General features: G+C 39.9%; 2 protein-coding genes across 5 annotated transcripts; one reads left to right on the top strand and one right to left on the bottom strand.

The window, feature by feature from the left end:
* Positions 1-614: 614 nt before the first annotated feature.
* On the top strand, positions 615-2907 carry acp5a (acid phosphatase 5a, tartrate resistant). 3 transcript variants are annotated; one of them, XM_086210068.1, is made up of 6 exons: positions 615-661; positions 1140-1230; positions 1307-1506; positions 1597-1721; positions 1802-2147; positions 2217-2907. In XM_086210068.1, exons 2-6 carry the CDS (start codon positions 1140-1142, stop codon positions 2451-2453), a joined length of 999 nt encoding a protein of 332 aa, XP_086066194.1. In that variant the 5' UTR covers positions 615-661; the 3' UTR covers positions 2454-2907. The 3 variants fall into 3 exon arrangements, with proteins under 3 accessions (XP_086066194.1, XP_086066195.1, XP_086066196.1); XM_086210069.1 differs by lacking the exon at positions 615-661 and adding an exon at positions 955-1005; XM_086210070.1 differs by lacking the exon at positions 615-661 and adding an exon at positions 1008-1072.
* Positions 2908-7199: 4292 nt separating this feature from the next.
* On the bottom strand, positions 7200-12436 carry LOC147256997 (uncharacterized). 2 transcript variants are annotated; one of them, XM_086210066.1, is made up of 3 exons: positions 12282-12436; positions 11861-12177; positions 7201-11323 (listed from the first exon to the last, which is right to left on the bottom strand). In XM_086210066.1, the coding sequence occupies exons 2-3, from the start codon at positions 12075-12077 to the stop codon at positions 11043-11045; spliced, it is 498 nt and encodes a 165-aa protein (XP_086066192.1). In that variant the 5' UTR covers positions 12078-12177; positions 12282-12436; the 3' UTR covers positions 7201-11042. The 2 variants fall into 2 exon arrangements, with proteins under 2 accessions (XP_086066193.1, XP_086066192.1); XM_086210067.1 differs by lacking the exon at positions 12282-12436 and having other exon boundaries at positions 7200-11323; positions 11861-12100.
* Positions 12437-16160: the final 3724 nt, after the last annotated feature.

Genomic DNA, 16160 nt, shown 5'->3' with positions numbered 1-16160 from the left:
ATTGGGAGCAGCAGAAAACTAATCTTTTAGGTAGATATGGGAAACTTGTTTCATGCTTCTTTGTTTGAGTTTGATCTACACCAAAAAAGGATCAGACGTTTTGATAATCATTTGCATATATTACCTACATTGCAATGATGAAAAGGTTTTTTTTTTTATAACTTTCATTATGAGTTATAACTGAAGTGAATTTGTATAAATGGTGGAATGTCTATTAAATGGCATTTACATGTTAAGTGAATTAGGCCAACAACAATGCTCACAATGGCTCAGTGACCAGCATGCAATTGTGTGTCATTGAGATGAGTCCTTTTTCATAAAGAGAGACAAAAAAAAACATGGTATGTGAGCTCATTTATCATTCCTCATGGTCATTTCAATATTCTACATTTACGAGTTAACACATACAAAATGATGGGGGAAAAATGAAGAAGAAAAAGAGTGAAGTGGAAACAACTGAGTCTGGAAAACAGCTATAATAATCATCTGGGATCACATGTGGCTCAGAGATGCTCCAGTCCCAAGACTGAGTCAGGGTGTGAATCATTTTCATGCCCTCTCCCCTGCCTTGTGCCACTGCTGATAAGAGGCAGACATGGAGAGCTCTACTGGGACAGGGGGCCATCAGGCTAAGCTGAGCACAACCCACTCGATATCAGCGGTGAGTGTTTTTAGCTGACATTATTACCTTTCACACACACACACATGCAAGTCAATTCATTTTTGTCCACTTTTTGACTCAGGGTAGACTGCTGTGCATTTGTTACCTGTTGAATTTGATGATTTCCTATTTCAACTAAGTTAAGATAACAGACATGGCGCTGTGACCTTTGACCCTCAGCCTCCAAGACATGACAGCTTTGATTGGCTATATTGATTCACCTATATTAGCTACAGCTGCGATATGACAATGTGAGGGTGCAACCAATCACTAGTCACCTTTAGGCTTAAAAGTAAGTGAGCGTGTTGTAGAGGAGAAGGAGGAAGGAAGCATAGGCAAACACAGTATGCAGGAACTCTGCTTTGTTGCACTTTTTCATGTTCCTCTTCTCATTTTTTCCTTTTATGCCAGGTTGTGTTTGCTCCCCTCTTTTGGCTTTGGTTTGGGCAACTGCTAATTCTGCTTTCTTTCTTTAAAGATGGCACTTGCCCTGGTATCCATCTTAATTGCTGCCATCCCTGTGGCCTATTGCTTTCCTGCAGCCTTCCAAGACCTGCAGGGAGACAGCAGTTAAGTCACTTTTTTTCAAATTTATTTCAAGGTGTTGTCTGTTTTGACACTTAACATGTTTGTCTTCCTTGCCAGGGAACAGAACCTCCATTAAGTTCCTGGCTATAGGAGACTGGGGTGGTGTGCCATACCCGCCCTACATCACTGCTGTGCAGAAGGCTACAGCTCAAGAAATGAGCAAAGTAGCAGTGCAGATGGGTGCAGATTTTGTACTGGCCCTTGGCGATAACTTCTACTACAGAGGTGTGGACAGCGTGGATTCCTCTAGATTTAAGGTCTGAATGAAGTTGCTCTTGCTGAATTTGATTTTGAAGCCTTATCATACAGCTGACAACTATGGTCTGTCATCTAAATCTCCCTCCTAGGACACCTTTGAGTCAGTTTACACAGCGAAATCTCTGAAAATCCCCTGGTATGTAATTGCTGGTAATCATGACCACGCGGGGAATGTCAAAGCTCAGATTGAGTACAGCCAAAAATCTGACCGATGGTAATACCACCTTGTAAATTGTTTGTTGCTGAAGATTTTCCTCATAATTGAGTTTGCTGTCATGAACTGTTTGTTTGTAGGAAGTTTCCTTCATACTACTACGAGCTGAACTTCCACATTCCCAACACTGGTAAGACCCTGACCATAGTCATGCTCGACACAGTCATGCTGTGTGGCAATTCCCTTGACTACATGGATGAGAAGCCCAGAGGCCCCCTGTGTGCTGTTGCCGCCAATCGTCAGCTGACCTGGCTGCAGGAGAGGATGGCTCATTCCAAGGCAGACTTCCTTCTGGTGGCTGGGCACTACCCTGTGTGGTCTGTTTCTGAGCATGGGCCCACGGAGTGTTTACTGCAAAGGCTCCTTCCTCTGCTGATTAAGCACAACGCCACTGCTTACCTCTGCGGCCATGACCACAATCTGCAGGTCAGTGGTGATCTTGAATAGTATCCACAAGGCCATTGTTCAATGATCCTTAACCTGTCCTCTCTACAGTACATTGAAGAGTCAGGTGTTGGCTACATAGTGAGTGGTGCTGGAAACTTCCTTGATCCCGATGTCCGTCACTGGAATCATGTTCCCAAAGGTTCTGTGAAGTTCTTCACTGGCCAAGCTTCAACACTGGGAGGTTTTATCCATGCAGAAGTCACAAAGAATGAGATGATTGTGACATTCTTCCAGGCTAAAGGAACTTCTCTCTATCGTGCCGTCCTCTCCCAACGGGAAATTTGAGTAATCTAAGGGCAAAAGTCAAGTTCAATTTTTGCATTTTGGTTAGAGAAGAAAAAGATCAGTACAGATTTTGTAATTGACATTGTTTGTGTATATACATGTGTACACAGCCTCTAATTTAACCAAAAAACAAAGTGCCTCGACGGAACCTGTACCATTGAGAGCCTAACCCCTACACTTTGATCCAATTTGGAGACAAAATAAATATGTACTCTATATAAACTAAAGTATCAGAAGAATATCGTGTTGTATCAGTCACCTTGATGTTCGGTCTGTTCAATTTTATAAACTTTTTTTTTTTTTTTTGTGCATTTGGTTTGTCAGTGTTAATTTTGAAAGTTGTTTAATTTAGTTCTATTAGTCTCTGCATTTTAGAAGATTTATTTGTGGTTAGCCTTAATTTGTCTGACATGTATTTGATTTAGTCTTGTGACTAAAATGCACATTCACTTGACTTCAGTCTGTTATGTGGCAAAATCTGAACGGTCCATTTTAGCTAAATTTCAGAAGAAGTTTGGCTAAAACAAACATTTACACCTCCCAACTGGGTTGAATGCCATGAAACATTTATGCTTTGCTCATCTCTTAACCTATCATCTGGATAAATGTATTCCCTAACAAATAGCATTCTCATACCTCATTTGTATGAACATGGATAGGACAGAAGTATTGGCATATGATAGCTGAAAGCATTGCTGTCTACTTAACATTGTAGTACAAAGCATGCTACATGGTTGACTGCTTAGGGATAGAACAGTTTAAGGCCTCCGTAGGCTTTGCTCTGATGTCCATGAGAGAGGCACCTACCCTGCCAACAGAGGCTTGATCTGACTGGCAGATATTTTGACCAGGATGAACACAGCCAACCAATGACGATCAACCTTGGGGGAAGCAGAGATCTGGAACAGGCTTGCTTTTACTTTTACTCCTCCTCCCATGATGACTCACTGAGTTTGTGTCACCAGGTATTTGGGAGATTTGCTCAGTCCTGGTCTGTATTTGTATGCACATCCAGTCAATAGCCCTTGATGCTGTGTGATCCAATAAAGAGGAGTTGCAGTGCCATGCCTTGTCAGCCTGGGAGCTGGACCTATAGAACTGACTTAATGCCAGTAAGAAATCAGCTGAGGTTAAGCTGTCAAGTGTGGATAAAGGACAGGCGAGGATTACTTAATCCCAATTGACGTAAAACCATTGCAGACCACACGCGTGTCTCACCAGGTAGCATGTCAGGTCAGAGGCACTGCTCATCAGACACTTTTGAATTCATGGTTATTGATTTTGATATTTGGAACCTTTCACTTTGGTTAATTAGAGTATTTCAAACTTAGCATCTTTTCAGACATCAGTGCAGAACAGGATTTACAAATAGAAATACTGAATCTAAATTGAAGCTGAACCCTTTGGCTATTTGAGCGTCTGCTGGCCAAATCTTCAGCCACAGGTATAACAATATTTCACCACCTGCTAGTAAATGTCTAAAGCTGTTGTGCTGTAATCCTTCACACACATACTTAAACAACAACCTGGATAAATCACCAAATCCTAGCATGTTTCTGGTGGGCACAAATGCTGATTTCACAAGCAGTGATGGATGTTCATGTGTTGGTTGATCACATAGCTCAGAGTTTGCAGTGCAGTATCTGCACAGGCACCACCACTCACTTTGAAATCATTTGTTCATTTGTCAACATCACCTGCGGAAGACTTCTGTTATAACGTAGTGATTATTTGCAGTCAAAATATGTCACAGCATCAATTTTGTAAGGTAAAGGAAAACTGAAAATTCAAATTCAATATGACCAGTGAAATCATGAAACCTAATATTACTTAGACAAGATATTAAGATTGTTTGAAATACTATTGTATACCAGTATCTATAAATAACCTGTGTAGTTAAGGATTAATATATATCAGGACAAAACCGCCATCCCCTTAAAAAGCACTCTTGTCTCAGCCCGGACCCTCTGTTGTAAAAGTTTTGACCTTTAGACACTTTACATCTGCTCCATGGTAAGCTCTCACCCCACCAGTGAAGAGCTACTAGACCACCAGGCTGTCTCCCACAGTATGGTGTTCACAGCACAAGGATATCTCACCTAAGTAAGGCAGATTATTGAATCCTTGACCTCTCCTCAAGACACAAATAATATGTCTTTTTCTACAAAGCTAACATAATCAGGAGAAGAACGAATAGAACAATAAATGTAATTGAATAGAAGCAAAATTAACTTGACTGATTTTTGAATAGTTGTTTTTGTATTTAAAAACTTCCATCCAGCCATCTTTGAAGCAGTTGGAAGGGAAGTAGTCACATTTGATTAGATTAGATACTCCTTTATTAATCCCACGACAGGGAAATTCACAATGTTGCAGCAGCAAATTGAATAGAAAAACAATATAGATATAAACAATATGAATAAAAAGTGATTTAAAAATAAACATTAAGAATAAGACACACAACAACAGACAACAACGATAACAGCAGCAGTTGCAAAGGGGTATTCAAAATAGCATAGTTGAATAGTAATTATTGCACACTGAAGATATTGCATCATTATTTATCACATTAGTTATGTAAAAACATAGAAAGGAAAAGCAGCGAACACAAGTATAATCAAAGAAATTGTACGTCAATTAGTATATTAGTAGTATAAGTAAAAGTATGCCATGCAAAGACAATGCCCTCCAACTTTTGCAATCATTACATTACTTGAGTTATTTTTGTAATAGCAAGACATCAGTTGAAAGTTGGCTGTGATAAAGCTGTATCTAACTGTGGGACTTCAACAAATTATTAATTTATTTATGGATTAATCAGGTGATAATTTTCTTTAATAAGTAACTCATTTTTTGGTTTGGAAAAATTGAGAATCGTCTATGTCTTAACAATAGCTCAGAGCTTACAGTGATGCTGCTTATAATTTTGTTTAAATTTAAACTGCCATAGTAAAATTTTGAAGATTACAATTACTGAAAGGAAAAATAGGCCAATTTTCTCATTTAAGAAACTGGAATGTTTTTTGCATTAAGATAATGCTAATGATTATAAAAATGGTTGACATAAAGTATAACAGAAAGACTAATGATTGATAATAATCAAAATGAACAATTGGGTGTATTAGTTCACAACCAAAAATGCTGTTCTGCTTGTTCCATTGTGTGTTAAAGGTATCCTAATTTGTGAACTAACTAGTAAGTTTATTTATTTACAATAACAAACAAAACACTTGAATCACATAGTCAGTTGTAATGATCCCAAGGGAGGGAATCTCCCCTTAGTAGGCATTATAAATAAACACCAAAGTCATGTAGTCCAAAAATGTAAAATAATAAAGCTATTAAATAAATATAATAAAGCAAAAAATAAATAAATCAGTATTTCCCTCTGAATTGTGGTAGAGTAGGTGTAGCTAGAAGGAACCCAATGAAGACACACAACTTGGGTCCAAGTTTGTCCTTGCCTGTACGTGGGTCAACAGGGCCCCTCTCTGGAGCCAGGCATGGAGGCACAATGGCGAGGGCCCCTCACGGGGCCCGGCCAGGCATCATGGGTCCCCCCTCCAATGGGCTCACCACCGATAAGAGGGGCCAAAGGGGTTGGGTGTTATGTGAGATGGGTGGCAGCCGAGAGCAGAAACCTTGGTAGTCTGATCCTTGGCTGCAGAAGCTGGGTCTAGGTATGTGAAATGTCAGTCTGGGGGGTGAGGAGCCTGAGCCGGTGCATGAGGTTGAGAGCCAGAGCCAGAGAACCCAGTAGATGAGAGGGTAGTCTCCTTCCGCCTGACTGTTGTTTGTGCTTATGCACCAAATTGCAGATCAGAGTACCTCTCCTTTTTGGATTGTACCCCCTCTGGGGATTTCCTTGTTCTGCTGGGGGACTTCAACGCTCAGGTTGGCGATGACAGTGAGACATGGAGAGGTGTCATTGGGAGGAATGGTCCCCCCCTGATCTGAGTGGTGCTTTGTTATTGGGCTTCTGTGCTCATCATAGATTGTCCATAACAAACATCATGTTGAAACATAAGGGTGTCCACATGGCACCAGAACACCCTGGGTTGCAGTTCGTTGATTGACTTCTTGGCCGTGTTATTGGACTTGCGGCCTTATGTCTTGGACACTTGGGCAAAGAGAGGAGTGGAGCTGTCAACTGATCACCACCTGGTGGTATGTTGGCTCCGATGGTGGGGGAAGACTGGCCAGGCCTGGCATGTCCAGACATATTATGAAGGTCTGCTGGGAGCGTCTGGCAGAGTCTCCCAACAGAAGGAGTTTCAACTCCCACCTCCAGAAGAGTTTTGACCATGTTCCGAGGGAGGCAGCGGACATTGGGTCCGAGTGGGCCATGTTCTATGCCTCCATTTTCAAGGTGGCTGATTGGAACTGTGGCTGTAAGATGGTCGGTACCTGTTGTGGCCAGAACCCGTTGGTGGACACTAGCAGTGAGGGATGCTGTCAAGAAATGGCCCATGGGACTCTGCAGACAGCCAACAGGTACTGGCAGGCCAAGCGGTCCACAGCTTTGGCGGTTGCTGAGGCAAAACCTCGGACATGGGAGGAGTTAAGTGAGGCCATGGAGAACGACTTCTGGACGGCTTCAAAGAGATTCTGGACTACCATCCACTGTCTCAGGAGGGGGAAGCAGTGCATTGTCAACACTTTGTGTGGAGCGGGTGGTGTGCTGCTGACCTTGACTCGGAATGTTGTGGATTGTGGAGAGGGAAGTCTGGGTCTCTCTTCTTAGGCTGCTCTCCCCCTGGCCCGACCCCAGATAAGCAGGAGAAAATGTATGTATTTATGTATGGATGTATATATGTATGGATGGATGGAGTCATAAGAATATAAGTAAAAATATAAAATTCCACCTCCAACTCTCTGTAAAACTGTTTTCAACGCAAAAGACACAATGTTCCCACTTCAGTGAGTGTCCTCACTTCCACCACAACCCCGGCACATGTAGTACAGATGATAATACTCAATTCTACATCTCTGCATTAGTTTTCCCTTCAGGTTCTTGCAGATGTACACTCCGTTGCTCATGACCACATAAGTGTGCTGCAGGAGAGAATGTCTGCAGAGTGAAAACTGTAATGATTCCCCCACACGCCTACAGATCCCTGCACATCACCAAACAACCCCACAACCCAGAGAATGGGACTTGAGTCAGAGTCACATACCATATAATAAATATGTGATTTGACTTGGATTCATCCACAAAGGACTTAATACTTGACTCAGATTTGGGGTTTGAGACTCATGGGCTATCTTTATTTGGCATGTTATATTAAAGAACAGTCTCATGAGCTAAATGTCATTCCCTCCCATCATCAACATTTTGTGATCTCAGGAAACCACAGTGACTGCAGCAGCAGCACAACTGTGCCCCTTGGACTCTGGCACCAGAAAAGGCCTTGTTGTAGCTCAGGAAGTTTTTTTTTTTTTTTAAATTTTGGGTGTACAGTTTACTTTCTCCCAATCTAGTGAAAGCAGGCAGCGCATATAAAAATTCAGTTACTATATGAAACTATGTTGAAGTATTTCTTCCCCCCAAAACTGTTTTTTGTGATCTTTTCCCCAAATACTTACACATAGTTTCCTGAGATCACAAAATATTTTTTTCCCAAATGCATAATTTCTCTGTTGCTCCATAATACAGAGTCAGCCACATATATTTAGTCAGGAGGTCAAGGGAGACCAAAGCAAAACTGCTCAAAAACATTTGTCTACAAACCCTCAAGAAAATTGTCTAATATATCCATGACTTCTATATCCATTATTTTTTTGAGCTAAAAACAAACTATACACCCTCTGATTGAGTGCTGGCCAAGCACAGTCACCTGGCAACATGAACCAGCTTGCACATGCTCTTTGGCATTTGTTCATGGTAGTGCTGAACTTGAATTATTATTGTTTTTTTGGAGCTCAAATCAAAGAGTTTGTAGATTACTGATCATATGGCTGGCTAAGGAAGACGTAGAATATACCGCACAACATTTTTGAGAGTTTTTAAATGGATAAATGGACATGGCAGTTTTTCTGTAGTTAGGGTTGGGGTTAATTAACTAAAACCTTCAAGCTAAGTAGATGTCAAGTCAAGTCAATTTTATTTGCATAGCGCCAAATCACAACAAAAGTTATCTCATGACACTTGACAAGTAGAGTAGGTCTAGTACCACACTCCTTTGATGAATTTACACCCAACAATTCTCCATGAATGAGATGTGACTGGCTCTTTCTGCAATCTGGAACAACAAAATAATGCAGGGGGAAAAACATCTGAATGTCATCGAAAAACTGATTTGTGAGTACTTGAAAAGCAAAAACTTTAGGAAAAGTATCCCTTTAAAGTTAAAGAAGTTTTAAAACTTCATGCATCCTCCCTTTTTGGTTATACAGCAGACACCAGTGGATGACACATCTCACATACTAATTACACTCTCACCAATATCTCCCTCTCATCATTGAATGTGATGTTCCTTCCTGCACCTCCCTACATTTGACCTTGTTTCCCAATTAGTTTTTGTCTATTTCTCCAAGAATCCAACCATACAACTAAAACAAGAGCGCAAGTTTCTGAGGTCCCTCAACAACAAATAAACTGCTGCTGTTGGATGATCTAATTCCACAGCTCCAAAGTAATAAAAGGATGCTGTATTACAGGCTAAGCTGCTCAACTAATCTTTCCTCCTTAATCCCCTGCCCTCACTGAATACAGGCACTCTGTGGTGTGTTTGCACTGATGCAATGAGCAATGGAAACCTCATATAAACTCCAAAATAAAAAAATGATGAGTTGATCATTTGTTTTTTGTGAAGAAAATAGGAAAGGTGGAATAAATGAAATATGTGTGTGTGTGTGTGTGTGTGTGTGTGTGTGTTTGCATTTGTGTTTTCAATGGCCACAAGCCAAATCTTATCAACCTTGAACAGTGTAATTGTGGGATTTACTCCAACATTAACACCAACACTGCCAACATCCAGATTGTTATTCTTACTTGACCAAAATATCTCGGTGGATAAAAATCACAGTACACCTGCCGCTTTAATCTTCTTTATACTCTAACCATCCATAAAAGGTATCACCTCGTCACCTTTAAGTGCTGACGTCCTCATACTGAGTTAACTACACCCTATTAGTTAGTTATTCAGGCCAATCTGCCTAAGAATGGGAAATGTATTTAGTAGCAGAAGATTTACACACAAGCTTAATCAACATTATTTTGAGAGACACCAATAGTTAGCTTTATTGGACGCAAGAGTTCAAGTCTCTAGTATTCATCAGACAATATGTTTTGCTTGACTCTTGCTGAATCTTCCCTGCTCCAGGCCTCAACTATTGATACATCTGGATTGGCTACATTGAGTTAGTTGACCATGCTAAAAATCTACTCACACTTTCATCAAAAAAAAAAAAAAAAAATTATTACCAACAGACAAGGTCCTACTTGACCCAGGCCCCTTCCTGTAGATCTGGGAGCAGTATTTTAAAATACATACATAGCTGCTCTGGGCCAGCCCCCCTCCTGTAGAGATCTGGAAGCGACATTTTAGCTAACCTACCAGAACTAGTAAAAATCATGAAATAATTCTAAAATTAATCACATTAATTCCTGATAAAATATAAATAATTTGGCAAGTAAGATAAAAGGATGAAAATGAGATATAGATCATTTAATTCACTAATAAAGAGGTAAAAAAAAATCTAATAATATAAAACATTATGAGAATAACTAATATTTACACATAATGTGATTGACCTGGCCTTGCCTGGTCCTGCTGCCTGTTACTGGTGTGTGTGTGTGGAAGGGGGGAGTACATGAATATTCTGTGTGTATATGTATGTGAACATGTGTATATACTGTATGTACAGAAATTCCCTCTTTTCTGTACATCTTCGCTTCCCTCTATATTATTTTGCTCAAATTGTGCTTACAATCATATTCTCTTTCAATAGTTTTTTTCTATCTTTTTTTTCATTTCTCACTCACAGTCTCCTGCCTCGAAACCCTATTTACCTATAAGTGTATTGCATATTTCAGGTGACATGTTTTAAGTATAGGGTTTTCCCCATCAGTCTGATACTATATTTGTATGTTGTAAAGCAATTTGTGTTTAAAAAAAATCCACTCAAACTAAACAGTATGGACGAATGTACTGACATAGCATGATAGGATCACTATGCTAACTTGGCACAAATCCTGGGAAGATTAACATGTGATTGCCATCCCTCTGAGTGTCCCAGGCCAAGAGTTTCAAGAGAATATTTTGTTTCTATCTTGACCCAGTAATACTGGAGTTCCTATTGCTGTTAATCCCACAGCAACAGATCCATAAACTGACCTCTATCATCATATTCCCATCTCCTTTCAAATGTGGACAGTTCTTAATTCATTCACAATGTTAATTTGTCTCAGTTACTGATTTTTAGGAGATCATTCCCAGAACTTTTTTGCAGCACCTTCTTAAAAGTAAATAAACAAGAGATGTTTCAGTTGTAAACAAGTAGTCACTGTTCATATCCTCCACCCAGACAAGTCCACTGGAGAACAAAAGAGGTAATGAAAACTGAAACATGTCTTTGACCCATTCTTTATGCATCACTGTCCCTTGGGAGTGGTTGACTTGAAGATGGGCTGCCCATGCTGATGGTGGCAGGAAAAAAGGAAGGTATATAAGGGATGACAGCCATCAGAGGGCTGGCAATTGGGCTCTCATTAGAGGATGTCATGGGGATGATGACATCATCCTGGTCCCACACATGGAAGGCATTTGGGTGGGAGTGGCTGAGGGCAGGTGGCATGTGCAGTGGGCTGACTCCCTCCATTTCACCATCTTTTTTCATATCCTCTTCAACTGGACCTAACAAGCAGTCTGTTGGCAGATAGAGGATAAGAGACAATGATGTATTTATTACAGAGTGGTACAGTATAGTATAGTTTATAATTATACAGATAGTATATAATTACTCACAGACAGTTCATTGAATTATTCATAGACAATGTAAGTAAATAGGAAACAAGCATTTTAAAAACACAATATGGGACTGTGCTACAACATGAAAGCAGGCAAGGGGAGAGAGGCACATATGGCACCAACATAAATAAAAACAAGCAGGTTTGACAATAAAATTCTACGTAACTGCAACTCAGGGGTAGAGAAGAAAGCATTGTGATGCGAATTAACTCAACTACTGAGTTGTTGAGCATGTTGAAGGTGCCCTTTGAAATGTTTCATACTGTTGTATATTGTGTCTCAGTCTCAACCTCTCATTTCACAAACAGTGGAGCAGTTCAAGAAACCTCTTCCATCTCATAGTGTGGAAACTTGTATTGATTCATGCACAGAACACAATGACAATTCAATTATCTTATATTATGTCAAGATGGGGGGGGGGGTGTTCTTGGTTACCTGTTATATCTAGCATGAGGTCTTTGATGAGGTGACCCACGATAGCGTATGCCACAGCAACCACAACCAAAGCAGCCATGAGGAGGTACAGAACTGATCTAGGTAACTGGATGAGGTCCCTTGGAGGAGGCTTATACTCCTTGTACAGTGGCTCCACATTATGAACCAAATACTGGAATGAATTTCCCCCCTCATCTGTGAAGTTAAAGCTGTTCATATTCCCGGTGTAAAAGCCTCCAACTCCCCAAGTGTGTAGTTAGTGAATGTCAGATGAATGTCTTCCCGCCTGATTTATCCAGTTGTTGATGTGTCGCTACCTAAAATGCAAAGAGAGTCTGTTGTTGTGCATAATTTAAAGCTTTTTAAAGTGCCCGTCTGTGTCTAAACAAGATGAAAAAAGTTAGTAAATAAATTTACCCACCTGTGAAATTTCTCAGCTTTGAGATTAAACACCAGTTTAATGGCAGCTCACCAACATGTTTCAAGACAGTAAAAAATCCCTTTCACCGTTATCATCTCTTTGCCCTCCACCAACCTGCTGTCGGGACATTTCCAGCAGCTTCTATTCCTCTGCCCTCTGTCCTCTGCTGAAATAATCCAGACTGTGGGAGGAGACAGGGAGGGGGGGGGGGGGAGGGGGGGGGGGATTACACTTCCAATCAAGGCACCAATCAATGAGCCCTTCATCCCCCCACATCTGCATTCCATAACAGATTGGTCTGCTTAATCCAACTCAAACAATATGACTAAGAGGGCTCTCTAACTATTGTAAAGCTCAAACACATTAGATCAGCAAAAGTCACAAGCCTTTGTAGTTTAGAGGGAAAAGCTTTATATTAAGTTAGTTTTATTATTTTTAAGTCTGAGCTGTATTTCAAATTTGACTTTATAAAAAAGTCAAAACACAAGTTTTTCCTTTTCAGTGTTAACATGGATAAGTGATTTAAGTACTGCGTATTCACTTTACCATCTTTACAGATTCCAACTCTAATTCAAACCATATGGGCAGTTTAAAAATGATGATGCACTGTTACATAACCTTACCAGAATAATGCATTTATCCATTAGAAAGAATCCAATGTAAATAAGAATAAACGAGGGGCTAATTAGGTATTAATTTGTAATTTCTATATTCAAAATATGATTTTTGTATGTGACAATTGTGTTGCGTGGTGGCATGGTGGTACAGTGGTTATCATTCACCTCACAGCAAGAAGGTTCTGGGTTCGAGTCCCGGCTCCGGCACGGGATTTTTCTGTGTGGAGTTTGCATGTTCTCCTTGTGCCTGTGTGGGTTCTCTCCAGGTTCTCCGGCTTCCTCCCACAGTCCAAAGACATGCAAATGGAGACTAGACTGATTGGATACTCTAAATTGACCGTAGGTATGAATGTCAGTGTGAATGGTTGTTTGTCTATATGTGTTGGCCCTGTGATGGACTGGCGACCTGTCCAGGGTGAACCCCGCCTCTTGCCCATAAGCCACTGGGAAAGGATCCAGCCCCCCCCGGGACCCTTAACAGGATAAGCGGAAGAGAAGAAAAGGAAGAAAATAGATGGATGGATGGATGAATGGACAGTTGTGTTGCATTTATCGGTTAACTAAATGAGAATTTCATATTTACTCACACAGTAACACCAACACATTTTTATTTTGTTATCCTAGTTTATCTAGTTCTTATGATACTATTGATGACAAGCTGTGTTTGCTATGTTGGCTACTACTAAGAATCTGAGGTTAACGATGGTATGCTAAAGCAAAAATGTCTACACCTATTAGCAATCCAAGTAGACACTCGTACCTAATTGATTAACCTTACCAACTATCCATTCATCCATTTTCTATACCCTTTATCCATTAAGTGGCAGGCACGGGGGGGGGGGGGGGCTATCCTAGGAGACTTGACCAGAGTACACCTTGGATGGGTCGCCAGTCAGTTGCAGGGCCATACCTCAACTAATTCTCAAGTCAACTAACTCTTTAAACAAATTCAGTGTTTGCAGACACCAACAAGGTCTTTTAGAATTATTTATATCTTAAAAAAAATACATGAAAATTTTGCCCATGACATACTACACCTAGACTGATACTGATTAGAAAGCCAAGGGAGAAATTAAGAATAATTTTAAAACCATGAACAGTAGATAATAAAAACCCTGTTTATAATCTGACAGATGAATGGATTAAATGATGTTTATCCTACTTGTATTGAATTTGCAGACTATATTAAGTCTGCTGATGTTTGTTTGTGATAATTGCAGACTTTACACCTGGATTGATCATTGTCACAGTCTGGTGATTCCATTTCAAGGGAGCTTCTAATGTAAGCATGACTGACAGCCAAGGGAAAAAATATCAAGATTAATCATTTCGTCAGCCCCCCCATCACAGTATTATATTGTCAGGTATACTTATCTAAAACATTTATTTACATATCATTAAAATGTTTCAAAACAAAATTTAAAAAAAAAATAATGCATCACTGTTTACAGGCAGCATGCCTCATAAAGATGTATCTGGACTAATCAAAACAAAACTTTGCTTTTCTCAACATGACTGATCCTCGCATTCACTTGTTATGTTAACTGCTGACCTCCAGTGGTGAATTTATGTACACCACAGCTGCAGTTTTAAATTCCTCTCTTCCTCCCTAACTGGACAATTTTGTGTTCTTTTTCCCCTAGAGTATATGGCTGAATGTATTTTGTAAATTAGAACCAAAAAAGCAAAAAAGTAAATAAGAGTTCAGGTAGTCAGACAAAACAATAAATGTTCCATTCATTCATGCATCATCAACTGCTTATCCTGTTTTAGGGTCACAAGGGGGATGCTGCCTATCCCAGCTCTCATCAGCAAGAGTTTGTTCTGTTAAAAAATCTTTCCTTAGTGTCTCTATTTTTGTATTTTAAATCTGACCCTGACAATCTTTAAGTTATCAACATAACATCAGAACATGTATAAAACAATGGATGAGAATTTTATTTGGGCTCTGTTGAGTTTTAACTGTCTGCATATGCAGCATGTCAGATATATTCATTTCAACCATTTATTCAAATATCATGAAAGAAAGCCAATATGATAGTACGTCAGCGTTATTGTACCTTACAAATAAAGTATCTGAATAAATCGTATTTTACACCACATACATTTTTGTATGACCATAATTATTAACATAAACGACAACCCGATGGGGCGGCACAGTGGTGCAGTGGTTAGCACTGTTGCCTCACAGCAAGATGGCTCCAGGTTTGAGCCCCTGCCTTAATCAGATTCTCTTTATTGAACGTAGGCGTGGCTGTGAGAGCAAATGGTTTTCTGTCTATATGTGTTGGCCCTGTGGTGGACTGGCGACCTGTCCAGGGTGAACCCCACCTCTTGCTGAAAGGCAGCTGTAATAGGCTCCAGCCCCCTGCGACCCTTAACAGGAGAAGTGGTAGAAAATGGATTGAATAAACTAATTTAGTAAGTGACAAATAAATGTAATGGAGGTACTTGTGTTTTACTCTGCAAGTCAAAAAAGATAAATTGAACTCAAAACCTCTATATTACATGATTCACATCAAGGTCTTGTGTGTCATAGGGCAGATGAAGAGGTCACAGAGCACTGTCTCAGGCACTCTTAGTCATTTACAAAGGAGAGAACAGTGGGAAAACTTTACTTTCCAACAGTGAAGGACTGAAGTCCAGTTACAGCTCTGCCCAGGATTAAGGCGTGAATATCATGAGTTCCTATAAATAAATAAAAAAAAAAATTCAAAATCATAAAAAAGTTACATTTAAAGATACTTGTAAGTAAAAATGAAAAACTATAATAGTTTGATTTATGGTAATAATATTTATTTCTAAATGTGACTACACCTGGACACTTCACATCAACTATTACTAATATTTACCACAAACCTGGTGAATATACTGTAAATAACTGCAGTTTGAAATCATCTGTCCCCATTTTTACAAAAATATTAACCTTCCTCCTGATGAGGGTAACTGAAAAGACCACTTTGAATGATTGTTTAGGATTAAAAGGTGCAATTTTTAAAGTCTAGAAAGCATTTCAATATTAAAAAAAAAAAAGAATTACCCCAATCAACAGACTGCCAGAAGTAACAGTTTCAGTGGCATGCCAAAGTTGCCCATACATAGCATTGCAGAGATACAGACTGCTGAATACTCAGGTACAACCCATACTTTCTTGTTCAGCTTCCACCACTAGATGCTGATACTGACCCACTGGTATGCCACAGCCTGCAGGGGAAGAGGTCAAGCCCGGTGGAGGCAGCAATACCATACCTACCCGCCTTGT

The sequence above is a fragment of the Aulostomus chinensis genome, chromosome 8 (assembly GCF_037954235.1).
Source record: "Aulostomus chinensis isolate RoL2024-O1b breed Wild chromosome 8, RoL_Achi_v1.0, whole genome shotgun sequence".
NCBI lineage: Eukaryota > Metazoa > Chordata > Actinopteri > Syngnathiformes > Aulostomidae > Aulostomus > Aulostomus chinensis.
The sequence above is the reverse complement of the archived record's forward strand: the minus strand, read 5'-3'. Positions and strand labels throughout refer to the sequence as shown.

Bases quoted from the DNA above. Each gene is read 5' to 3' on its own strand.
- acp5a (XM_086210068.1), top strand. From the start codon at position 1,140: ATGGCACTTGCCCTGGTATCCATCTTAATTGCTGCCATCCCTGTGGCC. The intron at 1,231-1,306 runs GTTAAGTCACTT...CTTCCTTGCCAG, and splicing joins AGACCTGCAGGGAGACAGCA to GGAACAGAACCTCCATTAAG. The intron at 1,507-1,596 runs GTCTGAATGAAG...TCTCCCTCCTAG, and splicing joins TGGATTCCTCTAGATTTAAG to GACACCTTTGAGTCAGTTTA.
- LOC147256997 (XM_086210066.1), bottom strand. From the start codon at position 12,077: ATGAACAGCTTTAACTTCACAGATGAGGGGGGAAATTCATTCCAGTAT. The intron at 11,324-11,860 runs GTAACCAAGAAC...ATCTGCCAACAG, and splicing joins CCTCATGCTAGATATAACAG to ACTGCTTGTTAGGTCCAGTT.